The sequence below is a fragment of the Mesoplodon densirostris genome, chromosome X, assembly GCF_025265405.1.
Source record: "Mesoplodon densirostris isolate mMesDen1 chromosome X, mMesDen1 primary haplotype, whole genome shotgun sequence".
In the NCBI taxonomy this organism is placed as follows: domain Eukaryota; kingdom Metazoa; phylum Chordata; class Mammalia; order Artiodactyla; family Ziphiidae; genus Mesoplodon; species Mesoplodon densirostris.
In genome coordinates this window covers 29,409,988-29,435,488 of record NC_082681.1, presented here as the reverse complement: position 1 = coordinate 29,435,488, position 25,501 = coordinate 29,409,988, and the positions used below count along the sequence as shown (strand labels likewise).

The 25,501-nt window shown below is 37.1% G+C and overlaps 1 protein-coding gene across 9 annotated transcripts in view; it reads right to left on the bottom strand.

Annotated features, from left to right (window-relative positions):
- Nucleotides 1-25,501, bottom strand: part of THOC2 (THO complex subunit 2) — a 115,036-nt gene that overhangs the window by 27,413 nt on the left and 62,122 nt on the right. For all 9 annotated transcript variants that reach the window (XM_060086255.1, XM_060086258.1, XM_060086256.1 and 6 more), the window contains 13 exons: nt 20,229-20,270; nt 19,667-19,797; nt 19,468-19,569; nt 14,862-14,946; nt 14,125-14,218; nt 13,645-13,725; nt 11,621-11,717; nt 9,479-9,596; nt 8,305-8,484; nt 7,319-7,483; nt 2,882-3,157; nt 1,260-1,401; nt 645-802 (listed from right to left, as the gene is read on the bottom strand). In XM_060086255.1, the coding sequence (XP_059942238.1) occupies nt 645-802; nt 1,260-1,401; nt 2,882-3,157; nt 7,319-7,483; nt 8,305-8,484; nt 9,479-9,596; nt 11,621-11,717; nt 13,645-13,725; nt 14,125-14,218; nt 14,862-14,946; nt 19,468-19,569; nt 19,667-19,797; nt 20,229-20,270 (1,671 nt within the window). The remainder of the gene's footprint in view (nt 1-644; nt 803-1,259; nt 1,402-2,881; nt 3,158-7,318; nt 7,484-8,304; nt 8,485-9,478; nt 9,597-11,620; nt 11,718-13,644; nt 13,726-14,124; nt 14,219-14,861; nt 14,947-19,467; nt 19,570-19,666; nt 19,798-20,228; nt 20,271-25,501) is intronic.

Here is a 25,501-nt window from a genome sequence, read left to right as displayed (position 1 = left end):
TCTTTAACAAAGACTTAGCCATAGACATTACTGGGGCTAAGGGGACAGTAAGCAGAGGCGAGGCTGATAGAAACTAGAAATAGGCAGCTGACAGGCTGTAACATACATCATGTTTTTAAACCACAAAATGCAGCAATTTATTATTATGAAAAAAGCCAGATGCAAAAATCTGTGAATGTGACCATATTGAAAAGCATCCCTGCTTTTATATATGTGCAAAAGTGTAAGCTTTTTCGTTGTTTCCTGAGGGAGTGAAGGTTAAAAATGGAGAAGAGAGTTCTACCTATTATGACAAACATATAAACCCAAATGTTGAGTTAATGGATTAACTAGGGGTGCTTATATCAGGCACTACTCAAAGTGCTTTTGTGTATAGTGACTCATTTATTCCTCACAACAATCTTATGAAGCAGGTACTATTATCCCGTTTTACAGATAGAAAACTGAGGCACAGAGAGGTTAAAAAATACTTGCCAAAGATCATATAGCTAGAAAGTAGCAGAGCTAGGATTCAAGTTCAGGCACTTGGCTCTTGAGTTCATGCTTTTAACCACACACACAATAATACCTCTATAGATTATATATAATGTTTAGCTATATTTGTGTGAGACTTTTTTTTAAAGGTTGCAATAAAAAGAACTTACTCGATCATAGCAAAGAAGTGTGGAAAAATTTGGAGTTTTCTGTTGATGTACCAATTCAACAAAACGAGCACAGTAAACAGCATCAATTGCTGAAAAAATACATCGAGGAAATATACACAGCTGTAGAAATTTTGTGATGGTCTCATTTTTGGTAGATTCTAAAAATAAGGGAAGAATATATTAAGTGGTAAACTTCTTCCTCAAGTGCCTCAAGGCCACTAAACATGACAACATAAACTTTAGTGTAGAGAATGATATAAAACCACAAACTATTTATAGTTTGTAACCAAAAGGTCATGCCTGGGATAAGACTTTCATTTTCACTCTGTGGACATTTTTCTACCTATAATTTCTCCAGAGATAAGATTTTATACAGAAAAGTTGAATGATAAGCTGCCAATATTGTAGTTTTAAGTTAATTAATTTCACCAGCAAATTAAATCTGTTCCTTCAGTGAACATGTGAAGTCGACTCTGCGTTAATGAACAACCAAAGAATGGGATAGTGAACACTGAGGTGAAATACAAACATAATACACTTCAATACCTCCAAAGTTATAAAAGTTTGCTTTTTTAATGTAGCAGTGGCAGAAATGTAACAATTCCAACAACTTACTTGCTAAAAGCCAATTGTCCTTTTCCAGTTTCAGTCTCTGTAGCACTCGCTGTACATGTTCCATCTGCTTCTTTTCTTCTTCAAGAAGCTTGTCCTGAAGGGCAGTACATCGCTCCTTCTCTTTTTTCTTTTTATTTGGAGGCTACAAAGTATAAGTTAGATACTTTTCTAACTACAGGCACATTACCTCTCCTTTTAATTAAAAAATTTGAGGAGATAAATGCTGATATCTTGTACTAATTACTTCAACAGGGATGTTTAGGAGTCCACTTGGATGTGCTTTGACCTCCATTCAACAAATCCGAGACAAAGTCAGTCTTTGCACACTATCAAAACAGGATACCTTCTCAACACTGGTACTTTTACTCTGAGGCATGGAGCCATCTTTGATCCTTACTTCTCTGTTCCAATATTCTAACTGCTTACAAGTCTTTTGCATTCCCACTACCTCCACCATAGTCTATGCTCTCACTACTTCATAATGAATTACCCAAAAAGCCACCTAGTTGGTCTCCTGCCTAATGCCAGTCCCTTGCCCTATCAAACGTATCCTTCATATCACTGTCACGAGCAATCTGTCTAAAGTACCATTTTTACCATTATCGCTTCCCCACTGAGGAATCTAAAATAGCTCTCAATTTTATCAAGCCTTCCTTTTTTTTTAAAGTGCATTTTTAAAAACTAATTATTTAGTTGGCTGCACCGGGTCTTAGTTGAGGCACGTGGGATCTTCGTTGCAGCACATGGGATCTTTTAGTTGCGGCATGTGGACTTTTAGTTGCGGCATGTGTGCAGGATCTAGTTCCCCAACCAGGGATCAAACCCCAGCCTCCTACATTTGGAGCGTGGAGTCTTAACCACTGGACCCCCAGGGAAGTCCCTCAAGCCTTCCTTTCTAACTTTCATTGCTCTACATCACCTGGCCCCAACCTAACCTTTCAAATTTATCACTAAGCCCAATCGCCACAGTAAAAGTGGTCACTTTAAACCTTAGACTACTTCATGCCTTTGCTGAAGCTTTACAGTCACCAATTTGCCTCCATATTTCCAAACTTAACCTATCTTCAAGGCCTATCCAGTTCAAGACTCACCTCTTCAATAAAACTTTCTCCTAAAGAATTCTCCTTTGGGGGCCTCCCTGGTGGCGCAAGTGGTTGAGAGTCCGCCTGCCGATGCAGGGGATACGGGTTCGTGCCCCGGTCTGGGAGGATCCCATATGCCGCGGAGCGGCTGGGCCCGTGAGCCATGGCCGCTGAGCCTGCGCGTCCGGAGCCTGCGCGTCCGGAGCCTGTGCTCCGCAACGGGGGAGGCCACAACAGTGAGAGGCCCGCATACCGCAAAAAAAAAAAAAAAGAATTCTCCTTTGGGGAATTCCTATTGCTCTTGCAATTGGAGTTAAGTAGATCATTTTAAGTTGCTAACACAGCCCTCAAATACCTTTTGATTGGTCATAACCTCCAAGCCCCTGCCCCACCCATGGAGAGGATAACCTCTAAACCCACTTAGAAAAACATTATGTAACAACAAGATATGAACCTGAGCTAATATAATTCCAAAGTATGGATAATGTTGAATTAATACCATGAAGTTATTGTACTTGAGCTACTAGAACAAAAACCTACCATTTCCTGATTGTCATCAATTGCTTTCATCTGGACTTTAAGTTTATTGACTTCCCGTTCATAGCTGGTATGTGGAACTGCAAGGTCATACATTGTCAATGACCAGAATGTGGCATAGAATTGAGGGCTGATGTCATCCCAGACTTTGGAAACATGTAAGGAAACCACTGCTTCATGGACAGGAGCCATCACCATTTCACATGATGTAATGTACTTGTGAACTTTATGTTGCTGTTTATTTCCCTTCTCTGATTTTTTAAGTTCATCATACTTTGACTGGAGATAAAAAGCAAAAACACACACATACGATATGATTTATAGCACTGATTTTCATAGTATAAAAATCTAGGTTCCCTTTTCAAGAATCAGAAGATGACCAATCAAAACTGTTGTAGGAAAAACAAAACAAATAAAAACAAACAAAAACAAAAAACAAAAAAAAACTGTTGTAGGAATTCTAATTTCTTACCAACAACACTTCTTTTAAGATAAATCATCCCTGGAAGCTGTTTCAATATTTAGTCCTGTGTGCTTACTATGAGCTTTTCCGAAGATTCTTATTGCATCTGACCTGTTGAGTAAGTGAATAGGGTATGTGGGCCCCCTGTCCATCTCCCCCACCCTACTCTCTCTTGCTGTTGCATCCAGGATTGAACATGCAGGGTTTCCACTCCTGCTTTTGAGATATTCAAGGGAACCAAGTAGAGGGTCTTAACACTAGTAAAGAGGCAAAATGGAACTAGTAACAGCCAACCAAAACAGAATGTTTTATCGCTACATGTAGCCCCTATCATCTGTTACGATTTGTCAATTAAGAAGCTGGATCAACACAAAGAAAGGTTATGAGAACGTTACCACAAGACCACTAAGTAGGGGGACCAACTGTCCAGGTTTTCCAGTGATTGAGGGGTTTCCAAGGATGCAAGACTGTAGTGCTAACACTGGGAAAGTCTCAGGCAAAACAGGACCAACTGGAAACCCTATTGCTAAGCTAAATTATGATTTTCTCTGAATGGCTATGATATACTGGAGTTTAAAGCATGTGGGAACTGACTTAACCACAGCTTTTTTTGGCCTGATTGGTTTATCCTAATTTGGGGGAGAGTCAGAGGAAGGCCATACCCTTAATTGTATGAGAAAAAGAATCTGTTAGTACAATGGGAGGGACTACATATTAGTTCATAGAATGTGTGTCAAACATAAAAAAGAAAACAATACAAAGTGGAGTTGTTGCTATTATCTCATGTCCTTCAGTCTCTTTGAGACGAAAGAGCTCTCACCCAGAAAACTCTCTGGGTTAGGCATCATCCCTGAAGATGAACCTAAGAGGAGATCTAAAACTAGCTTCTTCTTTATGCTAGAAAGCACTTAAATCATTTATAGTTTGTGCTAAACATGGATCCCAGAACTAGAAGATCTGAAGTCAAAGGTCCCACTTCCAGTTCTGCATCGTGATAGGCAAAAAGAGTCTTGGCTCCTACAGTCCAGCTGCCGTCCCTCCTGAGCGCTCCGTACCCCAGGCTCACTGGATTGAAGGCATGCCAAGTACTCTTTGTTCCACAGGGTATCTCAAACAGGCTCTGAGAATCATACAATTACTTTAGAAGTGGGAAAAATTATCTCCTGTTTTCCCCATTTTAGAGAGCACGCTGGTAACTACTGAGGCCACATAGGTGGCAAAGCTATAAATATAAAGAACATTACTTAGGGGAGAGGTCCCAATTACACCAGAGACCTGAGAGAATAGCAGCTGGGATAAGAAAGGCTTTTAAATTTTTGAGGGTGGGTCCTATTGAAGGCAACTAATATGAATCTATGTGAACAGAAAGACATCTGTTGAAGTTCTAACAAAACACAGAATAAAACAGTGATGAAACTACCTGCATAAGATAGCTTATATACCTGATTTGGTCATATTTAGAATATGGACTAGGGGAAAAGCCTTTCTTTCAGACCAGCGTTGCAAGGTGGCTCTCAGCAATTAAAACTGAAAATTAGGTTATAGGTATGACAGTGTTATATGATAGCGCCAGTCTCCCTAATCCTTTGTTTCTGAATCTGTGACTTCTATTTCCAGGCACCCCCCTCATTCCTATCTAGTTGAAAAAAAAAATAGGCTTGATCAGAAAAGACGGCTATACTGCATATTTGCCTAGGACAAATATTTCCTTGCCTAAAGTCAGTTTAACCCTTCTTCAAGCTCACATCTTCAGTCAAATGGATAAGCACAACAGCTTTACAAAGTCACCTGGGGAACTAGACCTACGGAATAGAACTGATATCCACTGTTATTGTACTTTTATTTTGTTTTTGGCCGTGCCGCGCAGCATGTGGTATCTTAGTTCCCCAACCAGGGATCGAACCCATGCCCCCTGCAGTGGAAGCGCAGAGTCCTAACCACTGGACCGCCAGGGAATTCCCTGCTGTACTACTAATTACTGTTCAAAAAGCTCTTGGCCTAACAATGTGAGCAGTGTTTGGTTGGCTAAATTATTCCCATGAGAGCCTGCCAATAGTCAATTTATGGAAGGGACCTAGCAGCCCTCTAATACTCATACTCTCTCATCAAAGGTTCTTCAAGAGGGGCTTTCACCCAAGAGGCAGAAGTAAGGATCCCTAGGAAAGCCTGGATGCCCAATCCAGTGTAACCAAGGTTGCCGAGGAATTCCCTTTCCAGGGGGTGGCAATGTGGCCTACCCCTGATTTGGTTGTATAGCCACCTCTGTATAGTTCTCTGTTTTTCTCCTCAAACTTGAAAGGAAAATGACATTTCTTTGTTTAGATATTTTTATCTCTTAAATGACAAAGATACAATATTTTACACAGGCTACGGAAAAAGTAGCTGTTGGTATGAATGACCTGCTCCATTTTCTGACCTGGAAAAGTTCAGCCAACCTCAGGCAACCAGGTGTTCCTGTTTGCTAGGGTTCAATAGCACTGATTAGTGTGTCACTTCTCAGTATAGCACAGGGCAGGTCAGAATTTCTGAGATGAAGCAATTCTCCCACCTCAGTCCTTCAAGAAATCAGGTCCCCTGTTGTATAGCTGAGACTGATCTACTGTGGGGTGGGGCGACAACACAAAACATAACTACACAAAGAGAGCATAGCAATTTTCTGGATTGAGAGAGTCTAAAGGAGAAGAAGCCCAATCCTACTCCCTTATTCCCTTTTTCCCTCTAGAGAGTACAGCACAGTATCACAAGTGATAATTGAATCAATTAACATTTAGTTAGTTGTTAGAGGGCAAGTGTGAGACTGTAGCAGTTGATATGTAAACACTAACAGTTGATGGTTGATTAAATGATCAATTAGATCCCAGATTTCTCAGCACCTTTTCCCCCACTCTACTACACAGCCCTGTATCCCCACTGGGAACAAGAAGGGAGCCTACTTAAAGATAAGGGAACAAGATCTTCCCCAAAATCTGTAGTGAAAGCCTTGCATAGTACAGACTTAAAAAACAACAACAGATAAACAGAAGGGCCAGAGTCTAAGCCTACAGAAAAATGAATATGCTTGGGCGCCAGTCAGAGTGGGGAAGTACCACGGTTTCCAAACAGAGTACTGACCATGGCCCTGAGGGAAAAGGAAAAGTAAATTCCTATTAGAGGTAACTGCTTTAAAGGGAAGAGTCCAGGTGGCAGATAGAGAAAAGGAGGGAGGGCTGTCTCCTCTTCCCCCACATCCTTACTTGGATTTCAATACAGTCACTAACGGGATACCCTGCTTGGGAGGGCTCTAGTTTGCTTTTTGTTGTTGTTTGTTTTCAGTTGTTTCATTTGGGTGGAGAGAAATAAAACAAGAGCCATGAATATACCTTTCCTAGAAGTTACACAACAGAGAGTGCAAGAGTATTTAGAATGTTTGGGCGTGGTTAAGTCTGTCAGTCTTTATTTCTTTCAAGGCAGTATGTGTAATAGCAAGTCAACTATCTGACAGTGATACTGTCACTGAGGAAACAGGATTCTCTGTATTCAAGAGAAGTGTTTCTCAGAATGACATACCACATTCACCTGCAGCAGAATCATCTAGTGCTTGTTAAAAAAACAAAAACAAAACAAAAATCCCCAGGTACCATTCAACTTACTAAATTAGAATTTATGGACATGGGGTTGAGTTTTTAAGATACTTCCTTGGTGATTCTCTAATAATTCCCTGATGAGCTGCACTAATGGTGGAGAACTATAGTTCTAGAGGGCCCATAAGACATCAACTTGGACAACTGGTGGTGTAGTAACAGTAAAATTATAGAACTAGTAAGACTTACTTTTTAAAGGGGATATTTTCATTGCCCACTGCGCAGAGCTGAGTATTAACAAAAGAGCAACTCTCTCATAATCTATATCTATGTCAAATTAAAATGCATTTACAAATAAAACAGTTAAGTAGTAATGTGGAATCACTCCTGAATGGCAGCAAAGATACTTATACTTACCGAAATATGGTGTGCATACATTGGCCTAGACAGGAAAAATGCTGCATCATGGGGTGTGTGAAATTCATTACAGAGCACATCAATTGAAGGCACTCGCTTTATATAATCTTCTGTGCTTAGATTAGATGCTAAAAACCCACCAAACTGTACCAGGGTATCATGACACTAAATTTAAAAAATAAGACAAAAAACACAAATGTGCTACCATTTTACTAAACCAACATAACATTTTCCAAAATGACTAAGATATATTTCAACAATATTTTGATTAACAATTCAAATTTTACTACTTGAAAGAACTCTGGAGACAATCTACAAACTTAATCATATAATCTTATTACAAAAGAGATACCCAAGTCCTGAAAAGTTGACTAATCTAAGACTTTAACAGTCAACCAAGGTCTCAAGTTCCAAGCTATTGTTCACCACCTTTAGTAGCAGAATATATTTATCTAAATCACATAGAACAATTTTATGTATGTGCAAGTCAATTTTCTTGGCCCTTAAAAGTCGAAAACTTTATAAAATATGCATGATGTTTTTTATTTCCTTGTAATATAGTTGGTGATAGTTAAACACATTTTGTAGGCTAACCATAGGTTTTGGTGCTTAATATTTTAAAATATATTTTATAAATGAAGATCATATCTACTTTGTTGTGGCTGAAATTCCAGATTTCCAGAGATCAGAAAAGATGAGAGCAAACAACTTGAAGTTATCTACTTAACTGAAAACCTTATACATATGATTATATCCCCTAGATCCATCTCTTAAATATCATAATTTGCACAGAAAGAGTCCCAATTTCCAGAATGTCTATTATATCTATATAATTATATAATTACATATTATATGTTGTATATAATATATATCATATGATATATATATGATGTGCAAAACCACATTTTTCAAATTGTATCACATTCTATATTTTCCACTATCAAGATTTAAAGACCCACAGAAACACAAAGGCCACTTTAACTTGCCTGATCATAGAGCTTTCCCACAAGTTTCAAATGTTTCTCTCCACCTTCCTGAAAGATTACCCCATTCCTCTGCTGAGCCATAAGCAAACAGAGAGGAAGAGCAAGATCATGGTCTAATAGTGCATCCTTTAATCTCTGGGAGGATTTTTTAGTGTTTCTTATCTGGCCAAAGTAACCACCCTGCAAAAGAGAAGACATAACTTTACCAGTGTACCAGTACATAACACATGGCATCTGATTTGAAGAAAAAACACAGAAAGGGTTTGGTTACAATCCTGAAGATAACAAACCCACACACTCTACATTCCTTCCCTCTCTTTACAAATTTATTTTACTGACACTATTACTGCCACTGGCTTTAGTCACTGGCTTAAAGATAACTGTCAACTGTCTTTAAACTTCTACATATTTTCCACTTTCTACCATGCAGTCCCTTATAAAGGATTATCCTTTAGTCAGTGTGGGGCAGAGTCAACAACAGAATAACTATGCTCAGATTTATGCCCGTTGGGGTATCAAGGACCACAGAAGATTTGATATTTATTTCCCTCCAGATGTATTACTTACTGTCTTTTATACTTTGTTTCAGCTTTTTAAAAAGGTTAAAATAACTAGTATATCGCAATTTTTAAAAGGGAGGTGGGGGCGATTGTAAGAGGAGAGTATGTATGGCTTTGACACTTAGCTTTATGTACTTATGTGCTGTTTAAATTCTTTATTATGAACATGCGTACATTTTGATTACTGTAGCTTTGTAACACTGTCTGAAGTCTGGGAGGGTTATGCCTACTGCTTTGTTCTTTTTCCTCAGGATTGCTTTGGCAATTCTGGGTCTTTTATGGTTCCATATAAAGTTTAGGATTATTTGTTCTAGTTCTGTAAAAAATGTCATGGGTAATTTGATAGGTATTGCATTCAATCTGTAGATTGCTTTGGGTAGCATGGCCATTTTAACAATGTTAACTCTTCCAATCTAAGAGCATGGGATATCTTTCCATTTCTTTGAATCATCTTCAATTTCCTTTATTAATGTTTTGTAGTTTTCAGCTTATAAGTCTTTCACCTCCTTGGTGATGTTTATTCCCAAGTATTTTATTTTTTTTGCTGCGATTTTAAAAGGGAGCATGCATACATTTTGAATTTTGAGTCACTAAACAAAAAGAGCAATTCTCACCTCAGCTTTTAGCTGCTCTCCACCAGTCATGGCCTCTAGTTGCTCCATTGTCATTTCTTCTGTAATTTCTATTCCTGCCATTTTTTGTACCACTTCTTTCAATATAAGCAGGTCAAAACTATTTAGGAAAAATAAGAAATAGTCTATAGTTGAAACTTCAAACATAAAAGTAAAAATGAATTGTAATTAATATACTAAGAATCCCTAAATTATTTGTATGTAAATATTTGGGGCATGTAATATGTTTAACTTTTTACTTGGAAGTAATTTCAAACTTACAGATAGGATACAAAGATAAGAATAGTACAAAGCACACCGACATAGCCTTTATCCCTACTTCACCTGTTATTAACATTGTGAACATCCCATTCACTTTATAATTTGTTTTCTCTCTCTCCCCCATCTTCTCTCTCTCTCTCTCTCTCTCTCACACACACACACACACACACACTCTCTCTCTCTCACAATTTTCTTGAACTATTTGAGAGTAACTTATCTAGTAAGTAACATCATTTTAGAGGTACCTAAAATTCCTAATTAGCCCTAAAATTGCTAATGTGTTTCCTAAGACTATTGCTATTCTCTTACATAACCACAGCAATAGTTATCAACTTTAGTAAACCTAACACTGATACAATACTTTTATCTAATATACAGGTCATACTTCATTTTTAGCAGCCAACCCAATAATGCCCTTCATAGCATTTTTTTTTATCCTCCAGTACAGGATGCTCAATATATATTTTTTGATAGTATAGAGCCATCTCTTTAAATAATTACACACACTTGGGAGGAATGGAGGGAGGGAGAGGAGAAAGGAAAAAAGGAAGGAAATGCAAATTCCAAGTTGTGATATTTGAGCCTAAGATGACAGTTTAGTGGCCTGCCTTACACATTATTTATTACTGTGCCAACAGTTATTCATTTGAATTCTCAAAGTTTAGGACTGTCAATGGAAATAACACCTTATGACTTCCAAGATCTTCCTTAATTTGTTAAGTAATGAAGATAAGGAAAAACATTCTTTCCTACAGAACAAATACAGATGTTTTTCCAAAGAAAGGTAAAGCTAGGTATACCCAAGACACAAGTTAATAGACAAAGGAACAGTTTTCTAAGATTCTTATTAAGTGCTTACTCTCTCAACTTGCCTTGCTTCTCTAAACATAGTTTTTGAAAACAAGAGGGCCCTCATGCAAATAAGTATGCAACAAGTACCAATGAAATATTTTGTTTTTCCTTTAAACAATCTTTTCATTAGATGGTCACAAAAACTATATCACAGTACATAAAACTGAACTAGAGATTTTAAAGTAATGTGATGTTTTCCTGGCCTATATAGACACAGAAGAGTAAAATGTATACAAATGGCCAATAGATGAGTATAAAGCAAGTGATATATGTGGATTAAATTCCAAACCTAATTTTTTTTTAAGCTTTCCCTAAACCAAAATAATCTGTCAAGAATTACTTAGGTAATACTTGTTTGGAGCACTAGATAGCTTTACAGATTTCTGTTTGCTTTCTAGCAGAAAGCTTCTGAAAACCATTTCCAGTTCTTTGAGTCTAGTCAGTCTATTGCTGATGGGGTTTAATATACATTCTAATTCAAACTCTAAGCACTGATATTGGTCCAGAATAAAATAATGAAACTCAGTATTTATAAAGAAAAGAAGACAATGTCCAAAAGGTGCATTAGTGTTACCTATCTCTGAAGTTTAAATTCAAAAAATAGTTGTGTTTTAAAGATACTATATATACCCTCAAAATAAACACATTCCTACCAAATGTTCAATGTAAAGGCCAATTACTGTCCAGTAGCATAATCAACAGTGCAATGTGTTTTGCCATAAGAGGATTTACAATATACCATATCAACCATTTATTCAAAAGCCTAACAGGTAGTCAAAATGAGTTAGTTTCTTTAATGAGTTACACATATAGCCAAACATTACATTTTTTTCTGTATATTTTAAGTTATTTCTTTTAATTAAAGAATTCCATATAAATAAGTGAGCAATTATTTTCTTAAGCCTACAACCAACAAACAGTTTTTCAACATAATAGCAATGTCAGTATCCCAATACCAGTAGAAGTACTCTAATTATTGAATTTCATTTACATATAATTTGCTATGAATACCTTTTGCCTGCCTTTAGCTGATTAGCCACATATTGAAGAAGACCAGCAAGATCAATTGGATATTTACGAAAAACTGCACCACAGAAACTAGCCAGACCTATATGAGATAAAAAAGGAATAGGGCTTTTTAAAAAACAGCTCATAAAACAAAAAGCACAATATTAAGTGTCATTTCAACGGAATTTCCAAAACAAAATGAGGTGGGAAAAATTGTATTGCTGATGCCACTGAACAGAATTTTATAATTAATAACAGCTAATATTTATTGACCATACATATGCCAAGCAGTCTATTAAGCTCTTTATGTAATTATCTCATTTAACCTTTGCAGTAATCATCTCAGGTAGGTATAAACCTATCGATGAGGGAAATTCTGAACAGACAGGTCACGTAACTTGCTCATGGACACACAGTTGGTATGAGGTAGAACAGCGATTCAAACTTATACGGCCTGATTCCATAACTTGACGTTAATTAGGCCACAACAAAATCTTGCAGATGATGCAGTAAACTTGAATGATCAACAAAACACCTGCCCCTCAAATGTTTGAGTCACACAAAAAAATCTCATTTTATCTAGGAACATGCCACTAGTTGTGGAGGGGCAAGGAAACATTGCCAGACCAAGAAGCAATCAAAAGACCAATTTTAGCCAAGAGTCCTTATCACATTAGTAGGGAGAAAACCCCACTCAAGACAAGGAGGAGGGACTTCCCTGGCCATCCAACTGTTAAGACTTGGCATGCCCAATGCAGGGGGCATGGGTTCAATCCCTGGTCAGGAAACCAAGATCCTGCATGCAGCACAGCGTGGCCTTTTTTTAAAAAAAAAAAAAAAAAAAAAGAGGAGGAGACCCCAGTAAAGTCAAGTGATCTGCAGCCTTTTCAAGAATTATTTGCTGAGCACCTAAAGGACAATGGACAAAACACAGGTCCTGCCCTCAAGGAGCTTACAGTCCAGAGAGATATAGAAAACTAAACTAAAATAACTATGATGAATAAAAAGTTCCATAGAAGTACAGAAGAGGGGCACCTTATTCTGACTTTTGGGTTGTTAACAAGGAAAGCTTTCCAAAGAAAGTGACCTCTAAGCTGAAATCTAATGAATAAGTAGAAAATGTGTTGGAAGAGATGAGTGGGCATAGAAGGGTACCCCAAGGGTACCCCAAGAAGAGGGAATAACATGTGCAAAAGGCCATGGAAAGTGCAAGAAGTTCAGCATTAACGGAACCTAGAATATTAGGGAGGGGTAAAAGATGAGGCTAGTACAGAAAGGATCTGATTCCAAAAGAACTTACTTGTATGATTTATTACAGATTGCAGACTTCAAAGAGCAATGGGGAGCTACTGCAAGATTCAGCTATCAGAGACACAACAGGTTGAAAGAAAATGTAACTGGCTGCTAGAAATCAAAGGTACAAGGAAAAAAAACAAGGCTAGGGCTTTTTGTTAAACAACCAAGTTTTTTTTCTTTTAAGGTGACTGGAGCCTCAGGATGGAAAGGAGAGAAGGGAGAATAGTTCCCTTAAGATTAATTCTTCTAGGGACTTCCCTGGCAGTCCACTGGTTAAGACTTCACCGTCAAATGTAGGGGGTGCAGGTTCGATCCCTGGTTGGAGAGCTAAGAGCCCACATGCCTCACAGCCAAAAAAACAAAACATAAAACAGAAGCAATATTGTAACAAATTCAATAAAGACTTTAAAATTGGTCCACATCAAGAAAAAAACTTTAAAAAAAGATTAGTTCTTCTAAAATAATAGAATGGATGGGAACTTCCATCTCCCCAGTAATGCTTGCCCAAATGCTATCACAGCCAATACTGGCTTCTTGAGTTAGAAAATGAATTAAGTACCATATGAATCTCCTTACACAGCCAAGGACATGGACCCTCTGTAGAACAAGCTGAGTGGCTAGATATTGTCAAGAGCACTTGACAAATAGGCTCTTAGCATAGGTAACAGAATACATAGCATAGCAATGACAACAGATGGAAATTTCATCCTTGGAAAGATAAAAATACTTACTCTGAAGCCAGCTTGAGATGGTTGTGTCGTCATGTTTCATTCTCTCCTTTTCTGGATTAGCTAAAGCTTCAATGATACAATCTTTCATATATTAAGAAAAAATTTTGTCACCACATCCCTAACAAAGACCGCTAAAACAACAACAAAAAGCCACCCCTTGGAAAATAAATTGTTAGCTCCAATTTATTACCAATTATGGAAAAATACACTCACCGTAGTACCAACTTTTCTTTTTTAGCCTCTTTCCCAGCTTTCAGCAAGTAGATTCTAACTATATCAAAGATATTTAGTAATCTTAACATTGTCTTTCCCAATATACAACACAGACACACACACAAACTCCCAACTGGTCAACCTTTCGATCAGCCAACTGAATCAACCTCAGATGGTTGCTAAAGGAACTTACAATGAAAATAAAACATTCACCACTAAGATCTATGAAACGTGAAATCTATGTTATTACTTCACCTGAAAGGATACAGGCCAAGACGTCATAATTCAATGAAGTGAGGTATTTCAATGAATCTACTACAGGTGTTATTAAGTTATCATACTTCTGTATTTGTGACAAGATCTGGAAGACAGCAACAAAGAATAAAAGGCATTGACTAATCAAAAGAGAACTTTTACTGTGCTAACTAAATAATGGCTACACTTTTTTATTTTTCAAAAGAAATAATGCTTCCTTCCATTGTGTATTTATATAAAACCTACTATTTTATCATTTCCTTAGAAAATATTTTCTTAGGCTACAATTTCCAATTAGGAAATAATTCCAGGGCATCCAAACTTGAATTTTGGAATTACAGAGGCTAGATTTATGTCAAATGTGTTTTAGAAGTCTCTTTCTAAACATGAAAGTGTTACATCTGAATCACAACGAAGTGCTGTTCAAATGTTTCTAAAAACTAAAATCAACAAATAATGCATCACTTTATTCATGTTTTTATAACTCAAAATGTGGTACACAAGACAATGTTAGTCTGTTTAATAACAGTAGCACTGTCACTTATTATTAGAAAAGTAGATCAATGTGTTAAATATATTACATACTAAATTTTGTTTTTAGAATAACCATACAATGTTTCATTTGCTAAAGTTTTTGTCCCCTAAAACTATCAAACATTTTTAAACTACATCATTCTATTTCCACTTGTGCTGATTTAAAGACTACAAAAAGAAAAACCTCTGAAAATAGTATTAACCTCAGAACATACATAATCAAACAAAATGGTTGGATTGCTGTGGCTCAACTTCCCAATTTGTCTTCCAGAAGGCTTCACATTTTCCTTGGTTAGACGCCTACAAGGGGAGAAAAAGGTGGCAGGGATCATCTTAAGTAATTTCCCTTTTAATGTTGGTAGCTTTGTTACATCATGAAAAAAATTTTATTTCCCAAATATCCAAAATGGATCCATGTAAACAACCACCCTCATCATATGTTTTACTACAGGACCTGGGCTATTTTGATTAGGCATTCTCCAAGAGGGTATTAAAATTTTGTATTAATGCTTAACATTTACAATATACACATGTTCATTTTATAGTAATAGTCTAATAAGCATTAAAACTCTTAACGTACTCTACAAGTACATAAAACTCTTCTTACAGAGAATAATTATTTTAGATTTAGAAGGGCTCATTATCAGTTTAGGGATTAAGATATCAAATTTGGTGTAATACTTTGAAATGCCTCATGCCATCTGTCTCAGTGACCCTAACAGAGTAATAGCTAATGGTGCACTCCTTGATACAAGAAGTTCTCTGGTTTTCATATTCAAAGTAAACAATTCTTGAAAAATCAATTCTACTCTTGTCCTTGCTCTTTAATTCTCCCTCTACTCAGTATTCTTTTACTAACATTTTGGAAATTTATATCTATGAAATGCTTACAAATTCAAAACAATTATTACACAGGATCTTAAACTCTTCTGATGAAATTACTACACAATAAATCTAGAAACCTGAAAAACTAACAGGTGACAGGAAGCTTTCCGGAGTGAAAATATAATGAAGCAAATAATGAATTTAGTTGACAATTCAAGGAATGTGACCATTCTGGAAGTGACAAACTTGATATAATTATCTTAAGAAACTTCTTATGACAAAACTGATCCATCAATCAAAATTATTTCATCAACAACTGCTTCCCTTTCCCATTCTGCATGGCCCAGTTTCTTTTTATCCCATGGAAAAGAGAGACCCATCAGTTTTAAACTTTGGCTATACTCTGTTCTACTTTGAAGCTTTATTTGAAGCACAAATAAAGTTCTGCCACCACCTGCCCTTACTTCTAACCCTACTATTTCAGGCAAGCCCTCCTACTTGCCAAAGCCAACCCTTCCTTTCCATATTTTTTATCGCACTCCCTTCTGCTTCCTCTCCCCCAACACCAAAAAAAATAAATAAATAAAAGGAATATTCTCTTGATTATGTCCTCCTCTCAAGCAACCATGGTGCTTGGCATATGGAACACAATCAATGAACATCTGTGGCATGAATTACTGGATGCCCTATACCAAATTCATGTTTTAAACAGTAATCAAAACTTGTGAAATTCCCAAGCAATAAATTAATACATTCCATTCTCAACTTAAAAAGTTCAATCAATATCAAAATCATATTATTCAAGGCTGGTGAAACAGTTGAGCTTACAAATGTAACAAAAATCCAAGTACATTAAAAATTCTGCACATATTCTTCTGTGATAAACATTTGTATTAATTTACTTATTCATTAATTCATATTAATGTCTTCTGTGACAGGCAAAGTACTAAGCACCAGGAATACAAGGATGAGTAACAGCGCCTGCTCTCAAGCTCAGTCCAGTTGGGGAGGTAGATTTAAAACCACTTTTAAAATTTTTATATTCTTAAATAGAGCAACTTATAGGACAGTACTTATTATATGCTATCAGTAGTATAAAAAGGGAGGGAATAATATATTTGTATTCATTGCATATACATAAAAATAGCCGGAATGATAAATAAGAAACTAAACAGTGACCACTTTTTTTTTCCTTGGGAGAACTGAGTGGACAGGGTGAGAGACTTTTTACTGTCTACCTTTTCATATCTACTACAATTTAAACCATGTGAATATATAAAATCATCAAAAAATTAGATAATTTTAAAAAGAAAAATAATCATAGCAATATACATAAGCGGTATGATAGTATTTATATGCATATGAGATAGTGGTAGCACAAATAAAGAACAATCAATTGTGCTTGGTGGTATGTGCAATGGAAGCCTTCACAGAGGTGACACTGGAGCCCACTGTCCAATGATGAGGTCACCAGATGGAGAGAGGAAAAAGAGGTAAGGGAAAACCTGTAAAAACAAAAGAAACAAAAAATATATGCACATTCAGGGAAACATAAGTGGGCTCAGTACAGCTAGAGGTAGAATTGGCGGGAAATGAGGATGGAAATAGGAAGAGACAGATCATGAAGGTTCTCTTATATCACCAAGCCATAAAGTCTGATATATAACCTGCAGGCAATGCTTAGTCACCAAAGGATTTTGAAGAAAGAGAATAATACAAGGCACTATAACACTCCAGATAAAAGAATTAAGTTAGTGGCGGTAGAGAGTGGAAGAGACAGATTCAATATTTAATGTATCGGGGCTTCCCTGGTGGCGCAGTGGTTGAGAATACGCCTGTCAATGCAGGGGACACGGGTTCGATCCCTGGTCCAGGAAGATCCCACATGCCTTGGAGCAACTAAGCCCATGTGCCACAACTACTGAGCCTGTGCTCTAGAGCCCGTGAGCCACAACTACTGAGCCCGCGCACCTAGAGCCCATGCTCCACGACGAGAGAAGCCACCGCACTGCAATGAAGAATAGCCCCCGCTTGCTGCAACTAGAGAAAGCCCGCGTGCAGCAACGAAGACCCAACACAGCCAAAAATAAATAAATAAATTTATCAAAAAAAATTTAATGTATCATTAAATAATCTATATGAAGCACTTAGTTCAGCGCCCACCACACATAGTAATGGCTTCAAAGATATTAGTTGTTGGGCTTCCCTGGTGGCGCAGTGGTTGAGAGTCCGCCTGCCGATGCAGGGGACACGGGTTCGTGCCCCGGTCTGGGAAGATCCCACATGCCACGGAGCGGCTAGGCCTGTGAGCCATGGCTGCTGAGCCTGTGCATCCGGAGCCTGTGCTCTGCAACGGGAGAGGCCACAACAGTGAGAGGCCCGTGTACCGGAAAAAAAAAAAAAAAAAAAAAAAAAAAAAAAAAAAATTAGTTGTTGTTAAGCTAGAAACTCTACTTGGGGAATTTTTAAGCCTGGAACTCTTTTGGAAGGACCAGTTCTAATATCATCTCTTTCCATGCCTTCCCCAACTTCCATGGGGTGAAATATTCATTCTCCTCTCTATCATCCCATAGAACTTTATACATACTGTATAACAGCATCTATTAAACCAGACTGTGATTGTGCACACACCTGTTTCCCTGGTAGACTGTGACCCACGACAGTATCATTCAGCAAAGAAAGTATCACTGGGGGCTTCCCTGGTGGCACAGTGGTTAAGAATCTGCCTGACAATGCAGGGGACATGGGTTCGAGCCCTAGTCTGGGAAGATTCCACATGCCGCGGAGCAACTAAGCCTGTGCGCCACAATTGCTGACCCTGCGCTCTAGAGCCTGTGAGCCACAAATACTGAACCCCGCATGCCTAGAGCCTGTGCTCCACAACAAGAGAAGCTCGTGCACCACAACGAAGAGTAGCCCCCGCTTGTCGCAACTAGAGAAAGCCCGTGCACAGCAACGAAGACCCACGCAGCCATAAATAAATAAATGAATAAATTTATTATTTAAAAAAAGAAAGTGTCACTGCATACTGTTAGTTAAACTAGTGAATGCACTACTTCTAATTAGAATAACCATACGACTGCACAAATGTAAAAGAAATGACAATCAACAGCCTTGCTGAAAACCCTTGCAATACAGCAGTGTAATCAGTATCTAAACCAATACTGATCTGAAGTATACAATTTTCATAATTAAACTTCAAACAGGGATTCCCTGGTGGCGCAGTGGTTGAGAGTCCGCCTGCCGATGCAGGGGACACGGGTTCGTGCCCCGATCCCGGAAGATCCCACATGCCGCGGAGCGGCTGGGCCCGCGAGCCATGGCCGCGGAGCCTGTGTGTCCGGAGCCTGTGCTCCGCAACGGGAGAGGCCACAGCAGTGAGAGGCCCGCGTACAGCAAAAAAAAAAAAAAAAAAAAAAAAAAAAAAAACAAAAAAAAACTTCAAACAGTTTATCAGGAAGTATCAATAGATTAACATCACTCTTATGTTTTTAATGACATGAAAATAAAGCACACAAATGAAAAAACTAGAAATTTTTCAAAAGTTGACTCCCTAAGGAGATAGCTCTGCATGATTCTACTAGATCTTCAAAAAGAAAAAAAGAAATCTTTATTATAACTTTCAACAGAAATTCCTAGAACTTTGACTACCTTGTACAAGCCACTGAATGTATTATGTAAACTGAGCAAAGGCTACACAGTATGCTCTCCTTTAAAAAAAAAAAAAAAAACCTCATCCTATACTATAATGCATCCTAAAGAGGATTTTTGTTAGATTTTATAGCTGTGCAAACATGACAACTACAAAAACTAACATGGTAGTCAAAATGAGCTAAAAACCACAAAAATTGATAGTCACTCTATGTGTAGTATGTAATTAGTTACACCATTAGCAAATACTCCTGGGCTTCCTCAAAACTGAGGCTCAGACATGAGCTGGCTGAAAGAAAGTAAATCAGATCCAGATATTAAGAAGAAAAATAAATTAAAACTTACTTCATGATATATTTGGCTCTGTCTATTGTTTGAGCTTTAACTTTTACTAAAAGTGGATGACTGTTGTAAGTTTCATTCTTCCACTGGCCATACAGACGATATCTTGAAAATGATGAGATGAAGAATTAGGAAAAATTAAACACTTAGAGGTTAGTGCACTAGAATAGTAGCTAAAAATACAAAAATATTATGTATTTACCTATGCTGATATGGAAATGTTTTAAACATTCCCCACAGTTCCTCAGACATACAAGCATTGCAGTCCATCAAAGAAAGAGATGGAAGTAATACCTGGTCAGTAATGCTAAGCAAGCAGCTAAGGATAACTTCCTACGAAAAATGGAGGAAAAATTATTTCAGTTAAGAGGTGCATATTAATCCCCCCCAAACAAATTTATGTAAGCCTTGGAAAAATTGCCATTCCTTGATTTAATAACACACCATATCTAATTCCCCACACTATCACTGTACTTTTCACAAAAAAGTTTCTCCGTCTAAGAAAGCAAATGAGGTGAGGGAAGGAAAGGGGTAGCAAGAATGAGGGACTTTTTATCCCTTTTCCTTTCTCAACATGGTAATCCTCAAAAACAGGAGGCTGCCAATCTTAAAAGATACTTTGTACGACATGCCAAAAGCTACATTCAACATATAAAGTATAAAATAGTTATTCACATAGGTGATTAAAGCTTGTTCACAGTAAAATTTACAGTATGCTGTACCTAGACAAACATTAGACACATTGGATTTTTCTAGTCTCTTACCGTCTTCTCCTTATCTTCTTGTTTGCTTCCATCAGACTGAAACTAAAATTAAAAAAAACTATAAATAAAATGCAAAAAGGTTAAGATTATGCTGTCACAATTTCATTTCTAATTTGAAAAAAATTAACTTGCATGTAGTTGTGAATTATTTCGTTACTTGTTACACACATGTAGGTTTTACATACAGTCAGTATTACCAATTAACATTTTAAGTTCTCATCTACATTTCTAACCTCCAAATAATGTGACATTCATGAATTTTAAATGCCAGTTTTATAAGCCAATTCTTTTCTCAACCTCATTATCACAAACCAAAGCATCCTAAAACTGATCTGAGTATTAATTATAAAATTGTAGCCAGCACAATTTAGTTATAATGCATTTGCATTTCTCCTTCCAGATGTTCTAGTTCTCCCCCTCAGAATTGGTAAAATCTAACACTAAAGCAACGACAACAAAAATTAAACCCAAAGAAATCCAAAGCTATGTTTTAATTCACCACTACTTAAGCCCTAAGAAGTAGGCCCAAAATATTAATACCATTGCTGACAAAGACCAAACCACTTCCTAACTTGGACAAACTGAATGAAAAAGCCTGGGTCATTATTTTATCAGTGATTTTCAGGTGGGCTGCTGAAGTACCATGTTTGACAATGCTGTCTATACATACAAAATGAAATTGTGAGTAACATTTGTGTGTGTATAGGCAGGTGGAGTGTTGGGGGAGTGCACAAAGGCCAAAAGGACAGGTGAAGCACTGATACTCAAGGACAATCTAGATTTCTGGAATGTATTTAGCTCAATACCAAGTATGAGAAAGGGAAAAGCTAATATGCAGCTAACATACCTTATTGGTAGATAAGGATATTTTGTGCATGTATGTTTTCATGCTTGAGTAATTTAATGTGTGTTACTACAGGGAAGTCTAACTTCTGTGCAACATTTTCACATAAGACTAATTCAGGGACGGCCATGTTACCTTGATGGGAAAACATACAGAATCACACTTTTTTAATTGGCAGGTTAAAAAGATATGGTTCCCTTTCACAGAAACGATTATTAAGTCAACATACATCCCGGTGAGCAAATAAGGAGTCAGGTTATGAAGGAGTGGCCTGGCAGAAAACAAACTAAATAGTTGCTTTTATTTTGTTGGAGGGGGATGGTAATTCTGGTGGCATACTGCGTGTACACTGGGAGGCAGAAATAATGGTATGTCATAATTGGAAGAATCCAGTTTATAAGGTATTGTGTTGGAGATAAAGGCAGTTAGGCTACTCCTTTGCTAGTATACTATGATTCAAATGAACCTAATAAAGCTATACATGGTTTTCTCCATACAAATAAAACATTTTCTTAGTTACTAAGCTGTCCTAATTCCTCTTACTAGATACTTATATTAGTTTCTAATGTCTATTTGTCAATTCTCTAGATTTCACAAGCAGGAAAATTTGAAAGAGAGAAAGAAATATGGAAAGCACAAGGAAACTATCTAGAAGAGCAGTAAGAAAAGGTTTCTAGCAAAGGCTAATTATAACCAAGATGAACAACAACAACAACAAAACCAAGATGTACATGCATGTAAAAGTGATTTTCTTTACACATTCCACTCCCCTGATGCTTTCTTTTTCATTTAGTTTAACTTAATTTGCTTTTTAATTCAGAGCACATACAAAACTCTCCATTCCCACAATAGAATACTAAAAGTTTTATTGAATGGCCAGGCAGAAGTTGAAGAAAGAAAGGATGGGGAGGGACAAAAGACATTCATTCATTCATTCATTTGTTTACTATGTGCCAGGCACTGGGAATTCAAAGATGAACAGTAGAGAGTTCCTATCTTTGAGGAAGTGACAAGGTTACTATCTTTCAGGATCTCTTTAAGATCAAGACTACACTTACCAATGTACTGTTAGGAACTGAATTTTTAAGTTTGAATAAAATTGAGCACTCACAATTATGTCTACACAGACCATCAGCTATATAAATGACCCCAAGCAGGTTCCAAACTTGCCCTATAACAACAGAGCAGCTGATGGGGCTGCATAACACTACTGAGCACCACGCTCCCCCCCCCCAAAAAAAGCAGGTTCATCAAGAAGGTGCTTTTGGAGAGTTGAGAAATAAAGGCTGGAGTAAGTCGTAGATATAACTAGATAAATTACTTTTTTATTACTAATGTCCTATTTTTAGTACCTCTAACCCATGAATGTTTCAAATGCTACTTTAGAGCAGGGGTCCCCAAGCCCCAGGCCGAGGACCAGTACCAGTCCATGGCCTGTTAGGAACTGGGCCGCACAGCAGGAGGTGAGCAGCAGGTGAGCGAGTGAAGCCTCATCTGCCACTCCCCACCGCTCGCATTACCACCTGAACCATCCCCCCCAACATTCATGGAAAAACTGAAAAGGGAAAAAAATGAAAAATATTTAAATTTGTGACTTAGACTACATCTAAGTAAATTATGGCATTATTGTCACCGTCCTTATTAACTATCATTCATTGAGTACTACATGCCATATAATAGGTTAAGAACTACACATTTATGTCTTAAAACTACTCTAATAGAAGAATCTTTTTGTTAGGGTCTAAATAAGACCCATCAAAATAACTTAGAAATAGGAAACTATAACCTATAAGTTAAAAGTTATGGGAACCTAGCCAAAGCAGTCTTGAGGAAAAAAAAATGGAGCTGGAAGAATCAGACTCCCTGACTTCAGAGTATACTACAAAGCTACAGTAATCAAGACACTCTGGTACTGACACAAAAACAGAAACATAGATCAATGGAACAGGTTAGAAAGCCCAGAGAAAAACCTACGCACCTATGATCAACTAATCTATGACAAAGGAGGCAAGGATATACAATGGAGAAAAGACAGTCTCTTCAATAAGTAGTGCTGGGAAAACTGGACAGCTACATGTAAAAGAATGAAATTAGAACACTCCCTAACACCATACACAAAAATAAACTCAAAATGGATTAAAGACCTAAATGTAAGGCTGGACACTATAAAACTCTTAGAGGAAAACATAGGAAGAACACTCTTTGACATAAATCACAGCAAGATCTTTTTTGATCCACCTCCTAGAGTAATGGAAATAGAAACAAACAAAAAAAAAATGGGACCTAATGAAACTTAAAAGCTTTTGCAAAGCAAACTACAAACAAGATGAAAAGACAACCCTCAGAAAGGCAGAAAATATTTGCAAATGAATCAACGGACAAAGGATTAATCTCTAAAATATACAAGCAGCTCATGCAGCTCATTATCAAAAAAACAAACAACCCAATCAAAAAACGGGCAGAAGACCTAAATAGACATTTCTCCAAAGAAGACATACAGATGGCCAAGAGGCATAGGAAAAGCTGCTCAACGTCACTAATTATTAGAAAAATGCAAATCAAAAGTACAATGAGGTATCACCGCACACCAGTTAGAATGGGCATCATCAGAAAAATCTACAAACAACAAATGCTGGAGAGGATGTGGAGAAAAGGGAACCCTCTTGCACTGTTGGCGGGAATGTACATTGATACAGCCACTATGGAGAGCAGTATGGAAGTTCCTTAAAACCTAAAAATAGAACTACCATATGACCCAGCAATCCCACTACTGGGCATATACCCAGAGAAAACCATAATTCAAAAAGACACATGCACCCCAATGTTCACTGCAGCACTATTTACAATAGCCAGGTCATGGAAGCAACCTAAATGCCCATCGACAGACGAATGGATAAAGAAGATGTGGTACATATATACAATGGAATATTACTTGGTCATAAAAAGGAATGAAATTGGGTCATCTGTAGAGACGTGGATGGATCAAGAGACTGTCATACAGAGTGAAGTCAGTCAGAAAGAGATAAATAAATATCGTATATTAACGCATATATGTGGAATCTAGAAAAATGGTACAGATGAACCTGTTTGCAAGGCAGAAATAGAGATACAGATGTAGAGAACAAACATATGGACACCAAGAGGGGAAAGGGGTAGTGGGATGAATTGGGAGATTGGGATCGACATATACACACTAATATGTATAAAATAGATAACTAATAAGAACCTGCTGTATAAAAAATAAATTAAATTTAAAAATTCAAAATAAGTTAATTAATATTTTTTAAAAAAGAAAAGTTATGGGAACCTGAGTTTACCAAGCCTGGAGAAGAGATAACAGAATAGCCTTTCAATGTTTTGGTTCAAAGCCTTTTTAACTTTCAATCAGAAAATCTTAAAAACTTTACAAAACACTTAGAAATAACCCCTTAACTTTGATACATCATTTATGAAAACACAGGAAGGGATACTAAATGAAAAGTACTATCTGCCACCACCTTTCTTTTTTAGTCAATACAAATCTCTACTAAGATGCCAAAGAATGAATAATATGGTCACCCACACACAGGATGACCATATGTGCTGGCTCTCAGTTCTTATCCCAGGGTAACTTTTAAATGTTACCTCTCTTTCACACACTATGAATTTTTTCTTTTCTGAAACTGAACACTGAGGTTGAATTTCAGGAAACAGCCTTGGAGAAGAGGTACAGCAGTTGAATCAATTGTTTACAGCAAGCAATGTGGTCCACACTAAAAATTCTGCTTTCCTTTCTTGTAAAAAAAATGTATTTTTTTTAAAACTACACTGTTTGTACATAGAGTCTACAGTTGCCTACTAATAAATTTAATATCTGCCTATCCTTGGATGTTTATATACCTCTCTTAGGTAAAAAGCATAGCTAATGGGAAAAATTAAGATCCTATTTGTAATTTATTACCTTAACTATGATTCTACACCTTGATTAGAATTGTCATATGAAGATATTCAGTAATAGCTAAAGTGACCTGAGTTCAAACCAATCATTATAGGGGATAATACAAGTACTAATATAAACATCCTAACAGTTTTTCCCTGCTCAGACTCATTAAATAGCAAGGGTGTTATAGATTAAACTTGGGCTCCAACTCTAGAGTGCCAATGATAGCAGTGTCTGTCTCCATTTGGACAATAAGAATTATAATCAAGGTTCTGATTGTTTTTTTAATATTTATTTATTTATTTGGCTGTGCCAGGTCTTAGTTGTGGCACATGGGATCTTTGTCACCATGTGTGCGATCTTTGTTGCGGCATGTGGGATCTTTAGCTGTGGCATGTGGGCTCTTAGTTGCAGCATGCGGGCTCTTAGTTGCAGCATGCAGGATCTAAAATACTTTTTTAAATGGGCAGAATACCTAAATAGACATTTCACCAAAGAAGACATACAGAT